At 35.5% G+C, this 25143-nt stretch overlaps 1 protein-coding gene across 1 annotated transcript in view; it reads left to right on the plus strand.

The window, feature by feature from the left end:
* Window positions 1-24171, plus strand: part of LOC123535691 (cell surface hyaluronidase-like) — a 39364-nt gene extending 15193 nt beyond the window's left edge. Inside the window, exons 14-27 of the mRNA XM_053527861.1 lie at window positions 61-193; window positions 649-712; window positions 1345-1380; window positions 2841-2942; window positions 5346-5529; window positions 8980-9219; window positions 11855-12090; window positions 12779-12955; window positions 14198-14354; window positions 20101-20172; window positions 20747-20825; window positions 21526-21651; window positions 22207-22398; window positions 23200-24171. Of these exons, the coding sequence (XP_053383836.1) occupies window positions 61-193; window positions 649-712; window positions 1345-1380; window positions 2841-2942; window positions 5346-5529; window positions 8980-9219; window positions 11855-12090; window positions 12779-12955; window positions 14198-14354; window positions 20101-20172; window positions 20747-20825; window positions 21526-21651; window positions 22207-22398; window positions 23200-23384 (1983 nt within the window). The 3' untranslated portion in view covers window positions 23385-24171. The remainder of the gene's footprint in view (window positions 1-60; window positions 194-648; window positions 713-1344; window positions 1381-2840; window positions 2943-5345; window positions 5530-8979; window positions 9220-11854; window positions 12091-12778; window positions 12956-14197; window positions 14355-20100; window positions 20173-20746; window positions 20826-21525; window positions 21652-22206; window positions 22399-23199) is intronic.
* Window positions 24172-25143: the final 972 nt, after the last annotated feature.

Here is a 25143-nt window from a genome sequence, read left to right on the forward strand (position 1 = left end):
CCATACGAAAGTGGATTTAAGATATATAATTTTCAAGTTTTTATTAATGTTAATTTTTAGGGAGGATTGAACTTTGACTTTATATTACAAGACGATGACGGTCATATCGCAGCCTGTATGAGATATGAGACTAGACAGGACCCATTTGATGAAAATTCACCAGGTGTTAAAGTGCAGCTTAACCGACTTACAGGTAAAACTTAAAGATGACTTCTTTCTTCAAGTACAGGATCCTTTATGTTACATCGAATGTTAGGCAGTAATATTAAACTTTTTTTTTAAAATATTATGTTGGCAGTAATTTCATTATTTAGTTATATACATATACATCTGTTGTATTCTTTTTTGTACCTGACCATATATATAAACAATAATGGCATCATATATCGTTTTCCCCTTTGTTATCTTCCTTCTTATTCTATAAGCCATTTTATGCCAAAAAAACCCCCACAAAAAACAACAACAACAACAACAACCAAAGAAAAAAATATGTTTCATGTTCTTAAAAAGGTGGCACAGTTTTTGCTTTTTGTTTTCACTGCATTAAGTGTTAATTTATATGGAGAAATTAAGTAAATCCTGTACTCCAATTTAGAGTCGAATATTTGTATTTACAGTCTAATTTCATATATTACTGTTGCATTGTAGCATACAAAAATTTGGACATCAATGTATGGTTGCGAGGTGGCTGGTTTGAACTTTATCAGTTATCGTAAGTTTATAGTTTATCATATCTTATTGACTGTGTGAAAAAGAAGGAAGTTCGCGTAATACAAAGTTCGCACATCTTGAGTTGTATATGAGACGTGCCATGAGAAAACCAACATAGTGGCTTTGCGATTAGCATGGATCCAGACCAGCCATCGCTTTCAAAGCCTATTGTAATGAGAGAAACCATTAGCGAACAACATGGATCCTGACCAGACTGCGCGGATGGTCGCAAAGCCACTATGTTGGTTTTCTCACGGCGAGGCTCATGTTTTTCTTTCATTCGTATTCGTCACTCGTGTGACTTTTTTCTCATTTTCAGACAATTTTCGTTAGTCATAATGAAAAACATTAAAAAAAAAATCACCATAAATATTTTTTGCTCGGTTACTAATGTAATATGTATTGTTTCTGTCCCATTATTTTTTCTGATGTATACTATTTTCGTTACATTTCTTGTAAATTATGCTATTTCGTATTCGCAGCGATAACAATCTGGCTGATTGCATTGGAACAAAGAAGCAGTTGCGCCACGGTAATGATTTTGTGTGAGCAGATTATGTCACAATTTCACTATATAAATATTTGTTTAACTCACATAAATATTATTAGCTTTCGATTTAATTTTCCTTACAGATCTGCTGAGAGTAAGAAAGGTCTACAGCTAGCAAGGTAAATTATTATCATTGTATAATGGAACCGTAGATCTGAAAAATAATGATGATGTTATGATGGATAAGTAAATGGCCAGCTGAAGTCTATGTTGACGGGTTCGAATCCAAATTAAAAAAGCCTCTGTCTGCAAGTTCGTTTGTCAGTTATAAAAGCTGTTATTCATGGGTTAGAATCTAAGTTATAAAAAATTTTGTTCCTTGGTTTATATCCAGTTATAGAAGGTTCTGTCCACGTGTTTGAATTTCAGTTACTAAAACCTCCGTTAACGGCCTCAAATCACTGTTATAAAAAAACATTTTAAAACAAAACATATGTACGGGCTTGAATCCAAATTTGAAACAACCATACCTCTTCCTAGGAACCAAAATTCTTTTTTGATTTGCCTTAGATTGATATAACATACGTAAGGTTAAAGGACGGACGCAGCTGGAGGCGTAAACACTCTAAATAACTGGCCATTTTATTCTGTATAAAATAGGCTGTAGTAAACACAAGATTTTCATTTAAGATCCTTTTGATCTTGCTGTAGGACGTTAGCTTTGAACTAACATTGTTGCAAGCTGCTTCCTGCACATCGTATTATTTAGGAAAAAGTGTGCCATGTATATTGACAACTATTGCTAAAGGGAATAAAACTTCCTATAAACCTTTAGCCTTCTGTCGGCAAGTTATTCTGCCTTTGCGACCAGTGCAGGCCAAGATCAGCCTGCACACCCATGCAGGCTGATCATGGTCTGCACTGATCGCTATTCAGTTCGTAAATTTTCAGTGAACACCCCTTCGAATAATAAATGGTATTGCCCAAATTGAATGATGGACCAATCCGTTATAGAAATTTAGCAGGGTAAGGGTTAGCCTTGAGATCTCACCGTTGCACCGTCATGGTCGAAGATAAACATTTGTTCTAAGGTATTTACCAATCTTTCCATGTGGTTTAAAAGTTATAGAGCTGGCATGTTTGATAACGGACAGAAGGATGGACGGACGGGCGAACAGAAGGGGCAGAAGGGTGCAAAAAGCAAAATGTTTCTCTAGAATTAGCAAAATAGAATAAAAATCAAAGGCTGAAAGTCATGTTTGACACAAGGAAAATAGTTTAGTAAAACAGACACAGTTATATCATGTAAAGACGAGACTCCAAAATTGTAATGACAATCATGACATCAATTAATATTTCCTTGTCGGAAGAAAAAACTCTTCATGCAAAATGCTTCAAATGTCAAGTATATATACAACACGGTGGCAGCAAAATATTTCAATAAATCAAGGGAAAGTACTCTACAGAGAAAAACAAACACCACTTTACAAAGAATAACTTGAATCCTCCAGAAAGCGACCAGCATTTCCTTTGGCGTGGCTGGGTATTTAGCGTTTGTATTCCACAAATGAATGAAAATGGATATCTAACTCGTGGAATATATAACATCATTGTGATATTCATTGTGTTCGTGTTTCAGGGGCAGTACACAGTCCATGTATGTGACTAAAAGCATCTTCGTTGGCAGATCGGAAGGAAACTCAGAAGACTCGAGTTACCCTGGTGGCATTACCCCAACAGAGTAAATATCTTTACTTGATATCAATTAATTACAACTACCCCAGGGACGTAACTTAACAGAGTAAATATCATTACTTGATATCAGTTAATTACAACTACCCCAGGGACGTAACTTAACAGAGTAAATATCATTACTTGATATCAATTAATTACAACTACCCCAGGGACGTAACTTAACAGAGTAAATATCATTACTTGATATCAGTTAATTACAACTACCCCAGGGACGTAACTTAACAAAGTAAATATCTTTACTTGATATCAATTAATTAAAACTACCCCAGGGACGTAACTTAACAGAGTAAATATCATTACATCTAATTACTACATGTACCCTAGAAAGTTACATAACAGAGTTAATAATTTAATATCAGATTATTACAACTAGATATATCATTTGTTCCACAAATTTCACGTCTTTCACTTCTTTACATCAAATTATAACCAGGGGCGTTAACTTAACGAGTAAATATTTTAATATCAGATTATTACAATTATCATGTGGGCGTTACCCAGCATGGTATTTAACTTGATATCAAATTGACACAACTACCCGCACCCCCCCCCCCCCCCCCCCCCCCCCAAAAAAGGCGTTATCCAAACAGAGTGAATGACATGACATCAAATTATCAAAATAAACCGCAGCGTTACCCTAACAGAGCAATTCACCTAATATCAGATCAGGAAGAAAACTACCCTGGGGGCGTTACCCCCGAGTAAAAACTCAATATCAGATCATTACAACTTTTCTGGGAGTGTTATCCCAACTGCGAAAATTAATTTCTAAGTATTACAATTAAAAATACCAAAGTAGTGTTGTTATTATTGTATTGCTATAAACATTGTATAATGTTTTATGCGAATAAAATCTTTGGTATTGGTATTATTTGTATGTAGATGATGTTGTCCTTATTATAGAAATTGCAGACAATTTACAAAATTTACTTGATGTTCTTAATACTTCATGTATTGAGAATGCAATCGCTGTTAACAGAGATAAACCAGACCTGGTTCATTTTAGAACTTGTTTCACAACAGACCATAGTATTTATGTACATTAAAACCAGTATTAAACAGAACAGAGAAAAGATAACGTTTGATATTTTTGATATTGCTGGAATGGTTAATGTTGTAGCATTGTCTGCAGAAATAAAATTGGGTCTTCTTATTTCTAAATGTAAAACTTTTGCTGGCATTAAGTTCTGAATTTCTTTCAACATTATATGGTTCCTTTTTCTAGTCCGTTATATTAAAGCAACGAGAGATTTGGGGCACTATACCGTTAAAAAATCGTTTATGTATTTAAGGGACAGGGAAATGTAGTCAAGCTCAACTCATATTGGTAAGATAGATTTGAAACCACTAATTGTTCGGCAATGGGTTACTATAACAAGACAAGGTGCTTGAGAATAAGTGGCCTGGATCAATTCAATGTCTAGCTTTCATTGTTATCAGGGAAAAAGACTTGAAAGCCGTGATTATCGAGTACACGTGGATATCGAAGCAGCTGTGACAAATGTTGAATAGAAAATGTTTGATATAGACATTGATAAATTGAACCAATTATTAGAAAGGGTTCTCTAATTTCATTAGAAAGTTGTTTTTTTTCATAAGCGTAAATGGTTGAAATAAAAACTTGCAGAATCATTGTTTAAGGCCAACTTTGAAACTGAAAATTTTATGAAAGATCCACTACTTTATTCTTGTGGTGTGACGCCATAAAGAACATGAAAAATTGCGATTGTTAGAAAACACCTGCTTCTATTTGTTGATGACAAAAAGTATGTCTTGCAAGTGCACATATCAAATACTGCTTCTAATATTTCAAAACAAAGATTAATATTTGTTTACTGTAGATGATAAGTTATATGTCATGGTAGAGTAATCATATTAGGGAGCAACAGGATACAATACAATAATAGTCATTTTAAGGCTGAAACAACATGTATACAGACTGAATGTCATTTGTGTCTTATAGTGCATCTTTTATTTTGATCTAGTTTAGGGGTTACGGCTAGGTTAGTATCGTGTCATAATATTTTCGTGCTTTTTAAGCATAATATGACATATGCAAACTTAAATACAAGATTTTTAACTCATGTTAAGCCATGCCTGTCCTTCCCTTATATTTTGTTAAGAAAGACAAATTAATATATACTTTTTTTAATGAAGTGATAGCGGTGTAACTACAATGAGTCGAAAGTAAACTTCTTTATTTGAAATAATATTTCGGCTTTCTCATAAAAAAGACCCCACCACAAAAAAAAAAACCCCAAAAAAAACAAACTGTTACCGTGCTGATTTTAGTTTGTAAAAAGACATGTTTATGTAAAAAGACATGTTGTTTCTGACTGGTAATAGACAACATGCATTTATGCATTTTGCATTTTACGAAATATTTCAGACAAGGACAGATCCTTGGCACCGTGTTCCACGACGGCCCTACCTACTTCAAGAGCTGTTGGTTTACGGGGTTCGACAATGACGACACATACATTTCTGGAGCCATAGGGTTTGCACCTAAACAAAAATCGGAAAGCTCTGTAGTTAGTAGTGTCAGTGACATGAGATTTGGCTTTATTGATGGGGTAAGTGTGATTATATATCTAAGCAATACATTATAAAGACAAGTCGCATAATCCTGGCATATGATTGGTTGTTAAGAATGACCTCAATTGTGAAATTGACCAATGGTTAAGTTTCTAGTCTCCAAAATCACTGTCTTACGTCATGTACGTTCATTTAGACATGTTTATGAAGTTCAGTTGAACCTGTAGTTGTTCAGTCATCGTGTTTAAACAAGAAGATCAGGTAACGTATGAACAGTCTAATAGTAAGATATATGTCACAACTAGTCAAATGAAAAATTTATCGCTCGAGAATTAGATTAAATTACGTGAAAACGATGCTTACATAGATTATAAAGAGTTTCTATACACGCGTGTAGGCTTATGCATTGCACTATGACGAACAGACTTCAAATCACTTGACCCTTATCAATGTGGGTTCGAGCCTCACTCGGGGCGTTGAATTCTTCATGTGAGGAAGCCATCCAGCTGGCTTACGGAAGGTCGGTGGTTCTACCCAGGTGCCCGCCCGTGATGAAATAGTGCACGAAGGGGCACCTGGGGTTTTACTCCACCATCAAAGCTGGAAAGTCGCCATATGACCTATAAGTGTGTCGGTGCGACGTTAAACCCAACAAAATAAAATAAACTATAACGAAAATTTTCACTATGAATTTGATAGTTTTAACTTTTAAAGGGATAATTAAAACATGACCCACACAGCAACAATAATTCTCTTATTATCTAATTCATAGATTTCTTCAGAAAGATAATTGTCTTGTTTGGTAATTTTTGAAAATGCTCATTAAGGCATGAAATATCTTCAGTTGTTATTTTCACCAAAATCTCAAAAGTTGAGCAAATACCATTTCATGAGCCACGCGCACTTATGACCCTAAGGTTGTTGAAAAAAAATCAACAAATTGACCTTTGGCGGGTAGTCCTGTAAAATATACCGGTAATGAGTATTATTACTTATTTATTGTTTATTATAGTCTCATCTACATACAAATACATTACATCAATAATATATATGCATATAGCCATTCTATAACAGAATTATAAGAGACTTATATACAGTACTACACTCTTAGGGTGTGTCTTCTCTTTTTAATGCATTTGTTTTTGAAAAAAAAAAATATTAGAAGAATGAGTTATCGTCACAAATTGATCAGTGTTGGCGTTGCCTTGTTGGGTTTCAGGTTTTATTTAGCTTTTTTCTCCTAACTTTCAAAGCTATTGCTTTAAGGCTTGCAGCCCTTGTTTACCTCAATAGCTGACTTTAAACTGCAAGAGACATAACTTCATCCTACATTTGGCAGGAGTTATGGCCCCTTTTGGACTAATATCAGATTTCTTGGTTAAGTTTTATGTTAAGGTAAATTTTTCTCTTGCTTTGAAACCTGCAACACTTGTTCACCATCAAAAGCTGACTTTGAATGGCAAGAAGCAAGCATAACTCTACCCTGCTTTATGCAAGAATTACTCCCCCTTTTGGACTTGGAAAGTCAGATTTCTTGGTCAAGTTTTGTGTTATGGTCAACTTTTCTCCTATAGTAGCAAAGTTATGACTTTAAACCTTGCAACTTTTGTTCATCATCAAACACTGACTTCATAAAATAGAAACGTAACTTCATCCTTCTTTTTGCAGGGTTTGCGGCCCCTACAGGACTTAGAAAATATATCAGAATTTCTTTGCTATAAAGCTTGGAGCTCTTTTTCGCCATTGAAGGCTGACTCTACACAGCAGTAACATAACTCCATATTATGACCCCTTCTGAACTTAGATAATCAAGGATAGGGTAATATTTCTATTATACAGAATCTGCACCCTAAGGAGGTACTTTTTGTTTTTAAGTGTCTTAGACTTTCCATGCATATGCTTATTTTAACCCGTAAAGTACTGTATTTCAACTAAACGGACATTACGAAGCCTGATCAAGGAATCTCACACTGTTAAGTCTCTAAAACATAAATAAAATCGGCATATAATAAGAAGCGTGCATTAAATGCATTCCAAAATCTAAAATAACATACAGTTTAGAAAGACGGATTTGTAAACTTTCTATGCAATCGTGTAAAAATATTTTGTATTCAAGCAGGTATTGACATACAATATCCACTACCTAAAATAGTGTGGCAGATTAAAATTACAGTTAAAATAAACTTACATACCATGTTTTATTTTAAAACAGAGTACAATACAGATTCTAATATCTAGTTATTAAGATATTTTCTAGATAAAATAGACTTATGACTGCAAGTTTTTACTATACAGAGAATTATGACGGTGCTTCAATATATTGCAACAGGTTTTTGCTATTACCCTGATCATATCCGGGTGGGTAAACAAGAATTCAAATTTATCATTGCTATTCAGTAAATTGAAGTTAATATTGATAGAGCTTGCTTTTATAAAAAAGAGCATTTCTCTCGGACAAATACTGAGGACAATCTAATACGACATGCATTACTGTCTCGACTCGACTGTATCGGTACAGAATGGGCATACCCTTTCTGATACCGGGAGATTCACATAATGTCCTGTTTCTATTCTAAGGTGGGCAACCCCACACCTGAACTTGGCTAATGCTGATCTATGACCAGTTTTTACATCCATTATTTCCCTTCTGTACTGACCAGTCAAATATTTTCTTATTTGTTCTATAAATATCATAGTGTAGACAACGGTTCCAGTGATTGAATACAGATTTCCATTGATCAGTAATAATTGGTTTCCGGCCCATTTCTCCCTGTATAGCAGGAGTTGGTGTATATTTTCCAGTACCTACGTAAAATCTCATTGCTCTGTGATGGATTGCGTTTATTCACGAAAAGGGTTTAACTCCCCAAACTGATGATGCGTATGTAATAACAGGTACAACATATGAATAATATAATTTTGTAAACACCTCATAGGGTAACCCGCCAAACGATTTGTATTTAGCTATTAGATGCCCCAAGGCACGTCCTGCATTTTTAGCAACCATTTTGCTGTAATGTTATAGCCTAGAGGTTCAGTCAATGTCAAACCAAGATATAAGTATTTATCTGCATATTGGATGGTATATTCTCCGCATTTTAATACAAATTCTGATCTTGGTTTGGCATTTGGTCTATAATGAACTACATTACTTTTGTCAGCGTTTATAAACATACCATTTGTTTCACACCAGCTATTCAACGCTGACAACATGTCTTGTAGATCATTTTCATCCGTAGCAATAAGAACAATATCGTCCGCATATAACATAATGTGTTTTTGAAGGGATTCAAATCACGAAATTATTGACTAATCTAAGGTTAAAAACAGGTATAACTCAAAAACAAATGTTGATTTGATTAAAAAAGGATAAGATCACCGGGAGGATTTGTACATTTTACACATGCATTTGAATGGGCACATCACATATAGAAGATGATTGTGTTCGCATGGGCATATGCGTTGTACATTTAAACTGTTATTTACAGGAAGGCGGGAATAGAGTGTTTGACGGTCTGGTTGATAATAGCATTCAGGGCATTGGAGAATTTAACGTTGACGAGTCTGCAACGTTCCAAGATGCCGATGGGTCTGTTACCCGATGTCCGTTGGACTCGGAATGGAAAGGACCAGTTCAACTCGTGAAACCGGGAGTGCATGCTCTTACTGACAAATGTGTGTACCGAGACAACTGGAATATGGCAGTTTGTAATGATCGTTATGGAAAGGTGAGCTTAGTTTGAAAACAAATGACCCCAACCTCCTGGTAACAGTCGTACGCTTTTTGTCTGTGGCTGTTGTAAACATCAATAACTTTCAGACACTTACTTTGTGCAATTAGACAAGGGTAAACCACACATGCCATCTTGTTTAACCTAATTTATTTTCACGTAGCACCGCGTTGTCTTGCCCAAGTGAAGTTCGATGCAACGACCTCATAGCTTATCACACTGAATACGTATCGCTCTGAATGTTCTGTTAATTATGCATTATGTAGGTTTAATGGTTAGCCCCGTACTTTGAGAAAAATATAAAACTACACCAACTCATCGAAGGAAAGTGTTGTTTTTCTTGAAGTCTGAATGGCGTATGAAACGTGTATGTTTAAATGCTCTATTGTAGGGTTGACGTACGTTTTTTTGTGTAACAACATCTGCAGAATCCCAAGGGATTGGTTGGTGCACAAGCCCGTAGGGCGAGTGCACCAACATAGCCCGAGGGATTCTGCAGATGTTGTTTCACGAAACAAAGGTGTGTTATCGCTATTCTTGCATAAAACACAACTAAAGTGCTGGAAATATCGAAAAAACAAGACTATTCAGTTGACATTAGCCGATCGAAGTCGGCCGTTTCAGGTTGTTATGGACACATGTTTTATTTATGCATTTCCAGGGCATACAGAAACAGTGCATATTTTATACACGTCGAACGGACATTCTTGGTGTGGTAATTTCTTTAATATTAAATATATGTAAAATAAGTATGACTCCCCCTTTTTCCAATATATCGGTAGGAACTTTAGCTTTAGAGACTCGGAATTATGAGAATAGGGCATACACGGCATCCTGTCTTTACACAATTTGCAGGTGAGGTGCCGACAGAACACAATTCGGCATGGTTTAAATTAATAGTCTGTCCCTTACGCTTTTTAAATGTAAACATTATCGTTTAATAGAAATTGGTATCGATACCTGTATTCTTCATATCATTAAAAATGAAATCTATAGGTCTATAACATAGAAAATTTTGCTTTGCACCCCATCCCATCATCATCATGATCAAAGTTTGATAAACACAAAAAACTGAATTTTTCCAACATCGATATAATTAACTTAGATTGGATTTATAAACCCAGACATGGTTGGTGAGATCTACAAATAAATTGAAAAATATATAATAAATACCTTCTGTTCACCAAATGTTCATTAACTATGGAAAAATCCTTAAAACTAAACGCTTCGTCATGTCGCATAAGTTATGCTTTACATTACACACCATCATTACATCAGTAGACTGCATAGATGTGTAAAGTAGACACTTAACTCGCGAACCACTGCACCCAGGACCTTCAAACTTCACATGCTGATAGTACTTATTGAGTATACCACCCCTACTGACTTTGGGATCACCAGGTCAAAGGTCAAGGTCACAGGGGCCAACGTTATCTTTTGCATGAAGGCACTTTACTCGCGAATCACTGCACCCAGGACCTTCATACTTCACTTGCTGATAGTACTTATTGAGAACATCACCCCTACTGACTTTGGGATTACCAGGTCAAAGGTCAAGGTCACAGGAGCCAACGTTAATTTTTTGCACGAAGGCACTTTTCTCGCGAACCACTGCACCCAGGACCTTCAAACTTCATATGCCGATAGTACACTTTAAGTACACCACCCTACTGACATTGGGGTCACCAGGTGAAAGGTCAAGGTCACAGGGGCCAACGTTAATTTTTTGCATGAAGGCACTTTACTCGCAAACCACTGCACCCAGGACCTTCGTACTTCACATGCTGATCGTACTTATTGAGTACATCACCCCTACTGACTTTGGGATCACCAGGTCAAAGGTCAAGGTCACAGGGGCCAACGTTAACTTTTTGCACGAAGGCATTTTACTCGCGAACCACTGCACCCAGGACCTTCAAACTTCATATGCTGATAGTACACATTGAGTACACCACCCTACTGACTTTGGGGTCACCAGGTCAAAGGTCAAGGTCACAGGGGCCAACGTTAACTTTTTGCATAAAGGCACTTTACTCGCGAACCACTGCACCCAGAATCTTCAAACTTCACATGCTGATAGTACTTATTGAGTACACCACTCCTACTGACTTTGGGGTCACCAGGTCAAAGGTCAAGGTCACAGGGACCAACGTTATCTTTTTGCATGATGGCACTTTACTCGCGAACCACTTCACCCAGGACCTTCAAACTTTACATGCTGATAGTACTTTATGAGTACACCAACCCCACTGACTTTGGGGTCACCAGGTCAAAGGTCAAGGGGGCATTTGTCATCATTAGTGACAGCTCTTGTTTTTTCTGTTACGGATGAGGACTGCATCAAGTGGCCACATTTTCGGATACTTCAGTGCCTTTATTTTGATGAATTTGCAATAATGTTTCAGCGCAGAAATTTCAAATAATTTTTCAGAAATTGTTTATCTTTATTTCTTTACATCTGGCATTAATTTTTAAAAGGAAGACGACCTTTTGAGAATATTTTAAATATCCAGTCGTACGGGACAGTACAGTAGAACATGTAAAGGGCAATTAGACTGTTGGTAAGAGTTTCTGTTTTCCAAATTTTTCTGTGTTTTGATGATACACTCCTAAAACTTAAATTATATTAAAGGTTAGTGTTCAACCCAAAGGATTTTTCCCAGGAACTACCCTGAACAATTTTGATCAAAGCGGACAGATGAGACGCCGCAGCTTTGATGATGACACTGAAATTTACGTTGAAGATGCAACAAACCAGAAACAACCTGAATATATGGTGATGCTTGGCAGAGATGAATATTATTACGAGTTCCAGTACACAGAGGAGTTCCCTAGAATAGTACGACTCTTAGGTTTTGGTGTTGAAAAGTATGTTACGCTATATTTATTTAATAGTTTCTACCGTTCAAAAGCTCGCTTAGGTACGTAAAACGATAGTGTTACTAAAAGCAGTTCTGTATATTCACAAATATTAAAGGAATAAAAACCGAAATAAGTTAATACATGCCGACTTTGTCTCAGTTGGAAATCTCTGACATCGAAAAAGCTGCCCTGAAATGTACATACAGAAGTGCTAGACCTACAGCCACGAATGTAATATTCTGCTTATAGTAATTGTTTATAAATTTGGTCGTTATTTGGACGATATTTACCACTGTCTTTAACATGATAGTTACATAGTACGTTTTCTAATATATGCCCCAACATTGATATACATTGTACTATTCAAATGTCACATGACTAAACAAATTTTAGTCTTCAAAATCTTTCACTCATTGATTTGTCTTACTAAGTCTTCTAAAATGTTTGAATATAACCTTTAAAGTTAATTGACTATTAGCTTAATCAACTTTTTAAAATTTCAAACAACAGGGCCTAGTGATGCTTGATTTTACGAGGGAAAAACAAACAATTACGATTCTGCTTTTTTCGCATGTTATAAACCTAACCTGTATGGGATCCGTTACAGAACGAAAATTTCAAATGATTATATCAAATTGACATAAAACGCTTCGTCCTGACCTTGAGCAATAAAAAGGTATTGTTCTATTTGTAGAAACCGATCTGTGGTTGTGGGAGCATGTCTGCCAGAGGATGTCACCAAAGATGACTTTAAAGTTTTCATTAAAACCCCAGATGACATCGAATTTGGAGCTGATCAAATGAAATATGTGGATACTATGGAAGAAGTTGCGTCTGACACTTCAATGCGAAAACTTTATTTTAAAGATAGGTAATATTAACACTACTTTACCGGACACACTTTCTCTCTCTGTGTCTGTTCTGGGAGCTTTCCCTCGCTCTGTCCCTCTGGCCAGATCGCTCTGTGTCTGTACTAGTAGAGGATGAATTTGGCGTCCTGAGTGGCTAACTTTGCGCTATGTAAAGCGCTTTTGAACGTGTTTATCATGAAAAGGAGGCTATATAAAGGTATATTCTAATATGACTAGCAATGCTTAAATCATCGTAATAATATTTTTCTTGTAGTAGCGTTGCGTTTATAGAGGAGACCCCCGGTCAAAAGCAAGAGGTCTCCGGCTTAACCCAAATAGTTTCGATGACCGCACCTCTTGGTAAAACATCAAGTTAAAATTCTCAGAACGCGAGTTGGAAAATGAATAAGTATTTTTTTTTTATAACAATGTCAACGTTTTATGGCAAGCTTCTCAATGCCACTATAACTTTTAACCTTTACCCTGCTAAATTTCTAAAATGGACTAGTCCATCATTCATTTTGGACAATACCATTTATTATTTGAAGGAGTGTTTGCTGAAAATTTACTGACTGAATAGCGAACAGTGCAGACCATGATCAGACTTCACGGATGTGCAGGCTGATCTTGGTCTGCACTGGTCGCAAAGGCAGAAGTATTCGCTGCCAGCAGGCTAAAGGTTAAACAACTGCCTCTATGACCATCAAAAATTTCATTTAATGTCTTATCTATTATTATAGATTTTATGTTGGCATCTAACTGACTTTGTTAAAATACATTAAATAAAAATTTTCTAGATGTCTTTGAGCTTATTTGATAGAGAGTATGGCTCTTACACCACTTTCTATTCCTTACTCACACTTTTTCTACCCAATTCCTGCCATTACCCAATTACATCTCCCTCCCCCTCTCCCTATCCCTCCCCCCCCTAAACAATTACATACCACACGTCAATATTCTGGTATCCTCATGCTGGTCGCAATACCACCACTTTTATTGGTTTATCTTAACATGGCACGGCTCCTTACATTGATTTATATTCTTAATTAATCCCAGTGTTTGATAATGTTCCACATCTCCATCGCATCTGGCGACACTCTTTCAGCTTGAATATACAAAAAAACCCCTATAATACATGTGGATAAGTTTTCCTTTTTAACTATACACATTGCGTACTAAACATAGGGTTGAATTGAAACGGTAATGGTACTTAGGCGAAAATAATGGAAGCTATATTTTGTGATGTCTGTATTTATTTTTAGAATGGTGTACTTCCGCTTGAGTTCAAAGAAAGTCCGCAACGAGCACTGGGATCGATCTGATAACGACCATTGTCCAGGCGCATTTTGCCCGAGAGTTGTTATACATACGTACAAGAAAATGAAATATACTCCATGTTTCACCACTACAGACGAACAGGTGAAGTATATTAAAGACCTCCAACATTGCCGTTTAGATTAAGCGTAAACACAAAAACCAGTGAGAAAACATGAAAACATACCATTTAGAAAATTATGAAAATATCATATAGTGACATAGCACACATTTTAGGCACTGTAATGTGTTCCCATGTGTAATAAAATTTTAAGATTTCAGATTTTTTTAAGATTCATTTAATACTGTCATGGTTCATGGTTCATAAGAACACGTGACATAAAATACATAATATAAAACGTGAACATGTAACAACCGGAGTACAGAAAATTATACAAAGTAACAAGAGAATGAGTAACAATTACATTGTACTCATAACATTTTCTCCCATATTCAAGGATTCCGGACCAAGGCAGTTAGCAAAGGTCCAAAATCCCTGGGAGAATTACTAAACTCTAAACAGTCACAACTTAACCAATGAAATACAAATTTATGAATCATTAACAAATTTCTAGGAATTCGATTCAATTCAATAGTTTATTAGTCCCCTACTGGTTGAAAACCAGTTTCGGGGACTATAGGAATGCGCTTTTCCGTCATTCCGTCCGTCCGTCCGTCCGTCCGCAATTTCGTGTCCGGTCCATAACTCTGTCATCCATGAAGGGATTTTAATATTACTTGGCAAAAATGTTCCCCATGATGAGACGACGTGTCATGCGCAAAACCCGGTCTCCTAGCTTAAAGGTCAAGGTCACAATTGGAGGTCAAAGTTAAACAGGGCTTTTTTCCTGTCCGGTCCATAACTCTCCCATCCATGAAGGGATTTTAGTATTACTTGGCACAAATGTTCCCCATGATGAGACGACATGTCAGGCGCAAAACCCGGACCCCTAGCTCAAAGGTCAAGGTCACAGTTGGAGGTCAAAGGTCAACAGGGCTTTTTTTCCTGTCCGGTCCATAACTCTCCCATCCATGAAGGGATTTTAATATTACTTGGCACAAATGTTCCCCATGATGAGACGACGTGCCATGCGCAAAACCTAGACACCTAGCTTAAAGGTCAAGGTCACAATTTGAGGTCAAAGGTCAACAGGGCTTTTTTCCTGTCCGGTCCACAACTCTGCCGTCCATGAAGGTATTTTAATATTACTTGGCACAAATGTACCTCATAATAAGACGATGTGACATGCACAACTTTTAGACCCCTAGCTCAAAGGTCAAGGTCACACTTAGCAGTCAAATGTTAACATAGCATGAACAGTGTCTGTTTCGTGTCCGGTCCATAACTCTGACATTCATTAAGGGATTTGAATATTACTTGGCACAAATGTTCCCCATGATGAGACGACGTGTCGAGCGTAAATCCCGGACCCTTAGCTCAAAGGTCAAGGTCACAATTGGAGGTCAAAGGTCAATAATTTTTTTCCCTGTCCGATCCAGAACTCTGTCATCCATCAAGGGATTACAATATCACTTGGCATAATTTTTCCCCATGATAAGATGACATGTCATGCGCAACACCCAGTACCTTAGCTTAAAGGTCAAGGTCACACTTTGAGATCAAAGGTCAGTAGGATTTTTTTCCTGTCCAGTCTATAACTTTGTCATGTAAAACAGGATTTAGATATCAGTTAGCACAAATATTCCCCTGGATGAGACAACATGTTATGCGCAAAACCCAAGCCCAGGGTCTAAAGTCAAGGTCACACTTAGAGACCAAAGGTCAGACACAAGAATGACTTTGTCTGGAGCATTTCTTCTTCATGCATGGAGGGATTTTGATGTAACTTGGCACAAATGTTCACCAACATAAGACGGATTGTCATGCGCAAAAAGCCACCATGAGGCACCCTTGTTTTTAGAATTACGTCCCTTTGTTGTTACTATAAATAGATTTTATTGTAACTTTTTTATTATTGGCCGTAGGGAAAAATCGAGACCACTTTTCTGTGGTACAACATGCATGCTACATCCATTTTTAGGTGTATTTTGACCTATCTCTACCTGGTAAAGAGTTTCTTGTGGACTTATATTATTTTTTTTTCTTTTTTTAAGATTAATTTCCCTTTGTTGGTACTATAAATAACTTATATGATAATTTTTTTATAATCGGCAAAAACATTTCAATATAAAAACAACTGTGGGTTTTTATATATGCACATTTTAATCCAGGTGTGTTGTTATAACAAATTGTATATAATAGTACAATATTGTTTATACATCATTGACAGATATCAGTTTATGATGTTATACTGCAGTAGAGAAAATTAGGTGCCTTCCAGTAGGGGACTTTGTATTGCATGGCAATACTTCATTCACTTGTTATGCATAAGCATATTATTTATACATGTTCGTCGCCATTACATTATATACACTGTGTATTGCGGTATAGTTAAACAACTTGACCAATGATAAACAATATACATCATTAACAAATTTGTAAACAAGAAAAACTAATGATAGAACGTTAACGAAACTATTAAAAAATTGTACAGGTTGTAATTACATTTTTATTTCTTTACAAAACAATGCAAGAATTTTTAAAAGCGTTTTGTGTCTGCTGTTCATAAGTTCTTCAAATGCATTAGTAAACCTATAATAATATGGGGGAATACGCAACATCTCTTATTATATTAGAAAGACTTAGTTGAAACATTAACACTAATTAAAAATAAGTATCAAAATCGGACTACAAACCAAAAAGATATAGCCATTTGAATACCATCTATGTACTCAAATGGCAGCAGTGGCATCGTCATTCTTTCCTAATATGGGTATCACCATATATGGAAAATAAGTGAATAACAAGTTAGAGAAACACATTTTGTGGGCCATATAATATAATATGAACCTTAGTATGTGTGTAGAAGTGTATACCTTAAATCTAAGCTCCATGTGTAATTGTATTTAACATAATTTTGCTATAAATACAATATTTGGTAACACCCGTATAAGGAAAGAACGATGACGTCACTGTGCCCAAACTGGTTGCCGTTTAATTAATTGATAATATTTAAATTGCCATATGTTTTTGGTTTGAAGTCCAATTTTCATTTTTTGCCAGTTTATTGTATTCTCTAAATTCTAAATATACACATTGTCAAATGTTGAGTATTCCCCATTAATAAATTTACGTCTACTGTTTACAAAATGTGTACAATAAAAGAGATAGTGAAATTCATCACCCAGTTGGTTTGCATCACATAAAATACATACTTGTAAGTTTCTAAATATCTATATTAAAGAATAGACCTGTCTCAAATTTTAACAAAGCTGAAGAAAGATGCCAGTAGCAGTATGTTAAAATTATCTTCAAATACAAATTCTGACTTAAATATAGTTTAAACATTTGCTTAAAGTTCATCACCATTCCAACTTTAAATGAACTGAAGTCTACTGTTAACAAATTTCTTGAACATATATAATATATAGTTTTATGACGTTATTGTGGTAAATACAAGTGGAAGTTTAGTTCACGATATATGTTTTGTGCCGCCCCCAAGAGTGGTAGGGGCATAAGATTTGGTCTTGTCCGTGCGTGCGTCCGTCCGTCCGTCCCGAAGTTCGTGACGCGCCTAGCTCAAAAAGCATTTGATATAAATTGATGAAACCTTGCATGAGTCTTTATCATGATATGAACTTGCACATCTTCTACTTTTTGTCTGGCTCCGCCCCCTATTTCAAGAGTTATGGCCCCTGAAATAGTCAAAAATGCACATTTTCACCTTGTGGCGCGCCTAGCTCAAAAAGTATATGATATAAATGGATGATAACTTGCATGAGTCTTAATCATGATATAAACTTGTATACCTCTTAATTTTTGGCTGACTCCTTCCCCTATTTTTAAAGTTATGACTCCTGAAATAGTCAAAAAATGCACATTTTCTCCTAATTATGTGCCTAGCTCCAAAAATATTTGATTTATATTCATGAAACCTTGCTTGAGTCTTTATCATAATGTGACCTTGCACACTTGGCATTCTTCTTGAGAATTTCTTAGCGCTTATTACAGAGTTATAGCCCTTGAAATAGCCAAAATAGTGGATTTTTTGTTTGTGATGCTCATAGCTCAAAAAAGTATATGGCCTAGAATAAAGAATCCTTTTAATAAAATGTTTGTTGAGGCTTTACCCCATTAAGACTGCAAACAATTGAATTATTTCCCCTTATTTGTGACAAATGTACCAGTGGGTGCACAACCTGTGTCCTACAGACACATTCTAGTTTTTACAATACAATTAAGACGAATTATAGTTTAAACTACTGTAGATGAGATCGTGTTAAAGTACCAGATATGGTAAATAATAATAAGTATAATCAACGCCTTGAAATGTCTGATGGTTGCGGGTTTTTGGTAGATTTATTCTCTGTTTAAATGCCAGTCCATGAATATACATGAATGAGAAACAAATACAAATTTAATGTGCCTCATATCTAAGATGAACTCTGCTTGACCTAGCTTGTGATGTAACCATTGGCTGGAATACCTTATCATTGATAGATTTTATATAATCTAAATGGTCAGTGCGAGTGGATACAGGTTGAATAAGAACTGCTTGTCCATTGATAATTCATCCGCATTGTTCATGAATGGGACTATTTTGGTAGCACATGAACATCTTTTGGATGCGATTTGGAATCAAATAAAGATGCTATGATTGTCAGAAATACACTTTAACTTTGGTAGCGGGATAAACCCGCAACCAAAAAAGTTAGTTGTAAAAAAATGTTCATACATACATACTAGAAACAAGGTATTAACCCTAAATATATAGAATAAAGGTATTGGCGCACAAATTTGGAACAACAGAAAGCCATCGAACCCTTTTCTGTTTTAATCATTGTATTAAAACATAACTGTTTTGGACTTTAAAAATTATGCATCATAAAAATCTGAAAAGGGAAATAATTCTAACAAAATTGAAGGCAACAAAGTTATTTCTATCTTAATATGCATCATATGTTATGCTTAATAAGTGGACCAAGTTTGAAAGAAATATCTTCATTATTTTTTAAGAAATATTAGTTTTTATGTCGAAGTCCGATCGGGCAATGTGACCAGCCTGATGAATGCGAGTTTGTAACTAACCATTTTGTGACAATGTAATTCACTCTGTAGAACTGATTCCCCAGGGTGTTAAAGCAGGAGATTGACAATATTTCATTAATCAAAGCCTTGAGATGTCTGGTGGTTGCGGGTTTTGCTAGAGTTATTTTCATTTTAAATGCCAATCTACAAAATTAGTATACATGTATAAGAAACAAATACTAATGTGCCTCATATCTAAGATAAACTCTGCCTGACCTTACATGAACAGCTGGAAGTCAGTGATGTAACCATGGGCTGGAATACCTAATCATTGACAGATCTTATATAATCTAAATGGCCAGTGTGAATGGATAGAGGATGAATAAAAACTGCTTGATTATTGATAATTCATCCACATTTTTCATGAATGGGACTACTTTGTGTAGCACATGAACAAATTCCTTTGGATGTGATTTGGAATCAAATAAAGATGCTACATGATTGTCAGAAATACACTTACCTTTGGTAGCGGGATAAACCCGCAACCAATAATGTTAATAATTGGCCGTTAAATCAATCTGATTACACAATTTGCAAGTGAGAGGTTATGGAAAATGTCTATGTCTATGTCTATGTCTAATTTGGTCTACGGTTTTTGACACGGCAACAAGTTGTTAAAATATAAAATCCTACACGTTCCTGTAGCACTCTCCATTGATAAGTAATGCGTTAGAAGTTTTACTTACATCTTTTTTTTTGTAGATGAGTAACTCGAAGGTTATGGAGTCTGTTGAAGACCTTGACTGTACACTTCCAGCGTCAGAACCAGAATCGGTATTAGAAGTTTTTCTTAACAACATTAGAAATGTATATGCATCTTTAAATACTGATTTACATAAAATATTTATGTTCCAAAGGTACATATGTATATTCTACATTAGCATTGAACATGTATTGTCTATATACCGATTGTACAAGTACTCATATTTTGAATACCGCGTACACATGTATAGTCTACATACTAATTAAAGTAAATATACACGCTGGTGTATTTTGTCTGAAATCATTAGTCCTCCACCTCTGATTAATGTGGGGAAGATGGCAGTTACTTGCGGAGAACAGGTTTGTACTGGTACAAATCCAGGAACACTGGTTAGGTCAACTGCCCGCCGTTACATGACTGAAATACTGTTGAAAAACGGCGTTAAAACCCAAAAGAAACAAACAAAGTATATATAAATCATATATACATATATACAGCCTTTACATATATATCCTACATACCGTCTGTGCATTCTACATACAGATTGTACATCAGTATAATATAAATATTCTGCATAATGATTGTACGTAGATATTCTACATACCGGTATTTTGTAAATATCGCTCGAGTTTACTTCATTTCCAGGACTGGGGAGCAAGGGACACGTTGGCCTCTGAGGATGGAAGTTGGGGGCAGTGGAGCGGATGGTCTGAATGCTGCAACGGTAATATCATGTACAGTATTGGCAAAAAAGTTACGGAAGGACCCTAAAATTTAGAAAAAAACAAGTTCTGAAAAGGTCTTTGATAATATTGCTGATAGAAGTAAAGAGTCAATAAGAATGTATGTAAACAAAAAACGTATAATTTGAACTCCAGAGCATTACTAAATGTTTTAACAATTCGGTTTTCGATAATACAACAGAATCTCCGTAAACTGTGTGAACAAGCACGAATGAATATTTTATTAAAAATGCCCTGACTTTAAACAGTGTCGAACTAGTTTGAAAACAATATGGAGTACAAGTTTCGCGCGAGACAAACTACGTCTAAAACTGTTTATAACCTCCGCATGATTTTAATTTCCGACATTGAGATTCGTTGACTTACAACTATTGACTGTCTCTTAGTTTATAAATCGGTACGCAAAGAGTTAGTGAAACATCCTCGTATGCCGTATCCTGTATTGACTCCACTGAAAGGGTTCATATACTCCTCATCTACTGTTCGAACATGGATTTTCAACGGGTTTCAACTTATAATACAGAAAAAAACGTCAAAACAAATTTTGAAGTAATCTCAAATGATGTATACTTTGATAAAACATTGCCCTAAATGCATTATTGTCGTGACTGTAGACGTTAAAAGGGATACAGAAGTCAAATTAAAGCATTAAAATTATATCTTATTTTACGGCTTACACAGAGGCTGGAGGGGATGTGGTTGAGAGGACCCGGTACCGACTTTGTGACGACCCTGCGCCACGTGGTTCTGGAGCTGACTGCAGTGGTGAAAGTATTCAGAAAGGACCATGTCCATATGGTTGTGCAGGTATGTGCAACATCATTTTTCGCATTTGAAGTACTCGTTCTTCTATAATTATTTCCGAAAATTACGTAAACAGCACATCTTAACTAGTTGTGAAAACATGACTTTCTATCCCGACAAGAATATGTACCTGACATTTCAGAAGAATTTATTATTTATTTTGTTGGGTTTAACGTCGCACCGACACAATTATAGGTCATATGGCGGCTTTCCAGCTTTGATGGTGGAAGAAGACCCTAGCTGCCCCTCCGTGCATTATTTCATCACGAGCTGGCACCTGGGCAGGATGGTTTCCTCACATCAAGAATTCAACGCCCCGAGTGAGGCTCGAACCCACATCGATGAGGGGCGAGTGATTTGAAGTCAGCGACCTTAACCACTCGGCCACGGAGGCCCCGGTATTTGAGAAGAAAGTATTTGTAAAAGTTTGCAATCTATATCTATTCCAAGAAGGAATATTGTAAGGAAAATACAGAGGAAATATTTCAATTATTTTTTTATAATTTTTTACTGTGATGTTTCATCGTTAAGTTAAAAAATAATTCATTTCTCATCAAGTTGACGGTGAGCTGTCGGGATGGTCAGGTTATTCTGATTGTTACTGCGATGGGAACGCAGTAGGTTCAACTGGGGTAAGAAAGAAGATCCAGGAATGTGTGGGTGTTGCAAACGGTGGAAAGTACTGCAAGGGAGATGTTGTCAGATACGCCATCTGCAGAAATAAATGTGGAACAAGGGGAGATGATGCAGGTATGATAATAATTATATTTGAAGAATTTTACACAACGTATATGTAGAATCTCTAGTCGGTGCAGAATAGTAAAGAGTGTTTTTGTTAATTGCACTGACTGGATGAATTATCTAAAAATTTGGTGTGAAAATAAGTTGTCATCGTTTGTAATTCTGTAGTTTGGAATTTCCTTTCATGGTTTCTAAGAAAAAGAACATTACCATTACCTGTCACCCACAGTGTGCCGATTTACTTATACATTCGCTGTTTTGTTGTATCTTCAGATCGTTTTGTTATACTATTAATGATTTGATGATATTTTTAATTAGTCATATAAATCGGTTTTTGTGATATTCATTAATCAATTTAAATAAATTTTACATATCTTAAATTCGACAATAATGATATCATTTAGGCCCCCTGAATGAATTATTTTTTGTTTTTAAATGGATTTCAAAATAAGTATTATCATTGTTTATGAATATTGATATCGTCAGTCGGATTAACAATATAATAAATAATAAAATCTGTGAAAAAAATCTTCAGAAACATAGAATGCAACCAAACAAAATAACAGCAGACGATATAAAATCACACATTACATACACATTGTATACCTTTCCTGAAGGCAAAACTGTCCGCATAATTTTTCATCTGTAGGGTCACGTTATAAGAATAGGTTGAACGACCAAAGTTCTCTAAAAAGGTCCTTTACTTAAAAATATTTATACATATTTAACTTTTTTTACTGAAAATTTAATTGAAGCATGCTTTTTTTCCTTACGGATTTTTAAAAATTACGTATCAAATTTCATTTTCAGTCGACGGTGTCCTTTCTCAGTGGAGCGAATGGACGGATTGTTTCTGCGATGGCATAGCCGAGGGATCACGTGGGGCAAGTACAAGAACGCGCACGTGTGAAGGGACGGCAAATTATGGCGACTTCTGTGCCGGCACCTTTGAATCTGTAAGACATTGCGATGCCGACTGCGTTCCTGATCAGTAGACATCATTTAAATAATAATTGTCAGTCTTCAAGTCAAAAAGGATCAATGACATGTGTTTGAATTATTTAAAAACGTTTAAGTTTATATATTTGGTTGAAAGGAGATGTATTGACATTTCAAAGGATTTTCAATTAGTAGAAGCATAAAACAGGTGCATATCATCATTTGCTCTTTCTTTGTCTATTATCATATATGATTAATCAATCAAAAACAAGTTTACAAGACAGTCATCTTTATTCGGCCAGAATATATTTTTGCCTTAAAAATCAAACGTATAAAAAATATATTCATGTATTATATCAAAATTCCGTCTAACTAGTTTTTATGAAGCTGTATTCATCAAATGTCATATCTGGTAATGACTTCATAAAGAAAATGAAAGATGTCGTCATAGTCCCCAAAATGGCTGCGTTTTCATTATATCGTGGATACTATTCAAATACTGTTAAAAGAGCTGTATCTTTTGCTTTTTTTCATTACTTGTGCCAGTTATATTCGTTCACTAAGCTATAACTAAACAGAAATCTTACAAATGATTGAATATCCGCCTTTTCAAGAAAAAATGAAGTATAAACACTTAAAAATACAGTCGTTTAATCTTTGAAAGCCGTTTTTCACATACATCTGTTTGAACTTGTCATATCTATGTAAAAGCAAAGGAATCTGATATAGTTGTACTTGCAATGGTTCTTTTTATCACTCTGTGTGTACTGTGACGATGTAAATGACTTACTTGATCTTCCTTTCCTGTTCAACATACTTATGAAGTAAAACTTGCAAAATTCATTCTTGTTGTTCATTTACTTTCCTTCCTGATATTTGAAGGGTATACGTTTACCGTTATTCATATTTGACCAAAGGTTCAAGGCGAGCTGAACATAATTAAAAGATAGGTGAATAGTCCTGTGCTCATCGTCTACAATTACATGCAGCATCGTTTCATAATTTTGGCCCAGTTTTAATAAACTTAGTTAGAACGTTTGTTTTCATGACGAGTTTAAAACCGGGTCATCTTAGATCATAAACGGGGTGAAACAGTCAAATCATAGGAAGGGTTTGTAAACATTTTAGATGCCATATATTACACAAGTTTACAAGTTTATTTCATTTTCATCCAGAAGGTCTTAGACCCATGTGGCATAAACAACAATATAGACAAATATGGCAACAGATCTTCAAATAATGATACCATTGTCGAAATTGTTGATAAGTTTGTATATCTTGGTATAGTCTTTACAACAGGTGGGTCTTTTTCAGAGGCTCAAAATACTTTGGCAGGACAAGCTCTTAAAGCTATTTTTAAAATGGACAAATATTAATATAGATTAGAATTGTTTGATAAACTAGTATTACCTATTCTGAATTACGGGAGTGAAGTTTGGGGTTTTAATAGAACGTTTACATATCGAGGGCTTGGCGCAAAACTATTGTATCTTGTTCTTTATTTATATGCACTTACAATAGTTTTGCACCAAGCCCTCGATATGCAGTTTTGTAAACGTATATCAGGCGTTAAGGAAACGATTTTATTTATGGAGAATTAGGCAGAATGCCTCTACATAACATGCGATATTATAATATTATTAAATTCTTGGTTAAGTTATTGGGAACAGATGAAAACAAATACATTCAAAAAGTATATATGATATTAAAATAAGATATTGTTGACCATCCCAATAGAAAAATTTGGTGCTAATTGTTGAACGATTTATTATGTACATGGATTTAATGAAGTATGGTTATTTCAGACTGTTAAAG

Source organism: Mercenaria mercenaria, chromosome 17, assembly GCF_021730395.1.
Source record: "Mercenaria mercenaria strain notata chromosome 17, MADL_Memer_1, whole genome shotgun sequence".
NCBI classification, from domain to species: Eukaryota; Metazoa; Mollusca; class Bivalvia; order Venerida; family Veneridae; genus Mercenaria; species Mercenaria mercenaria.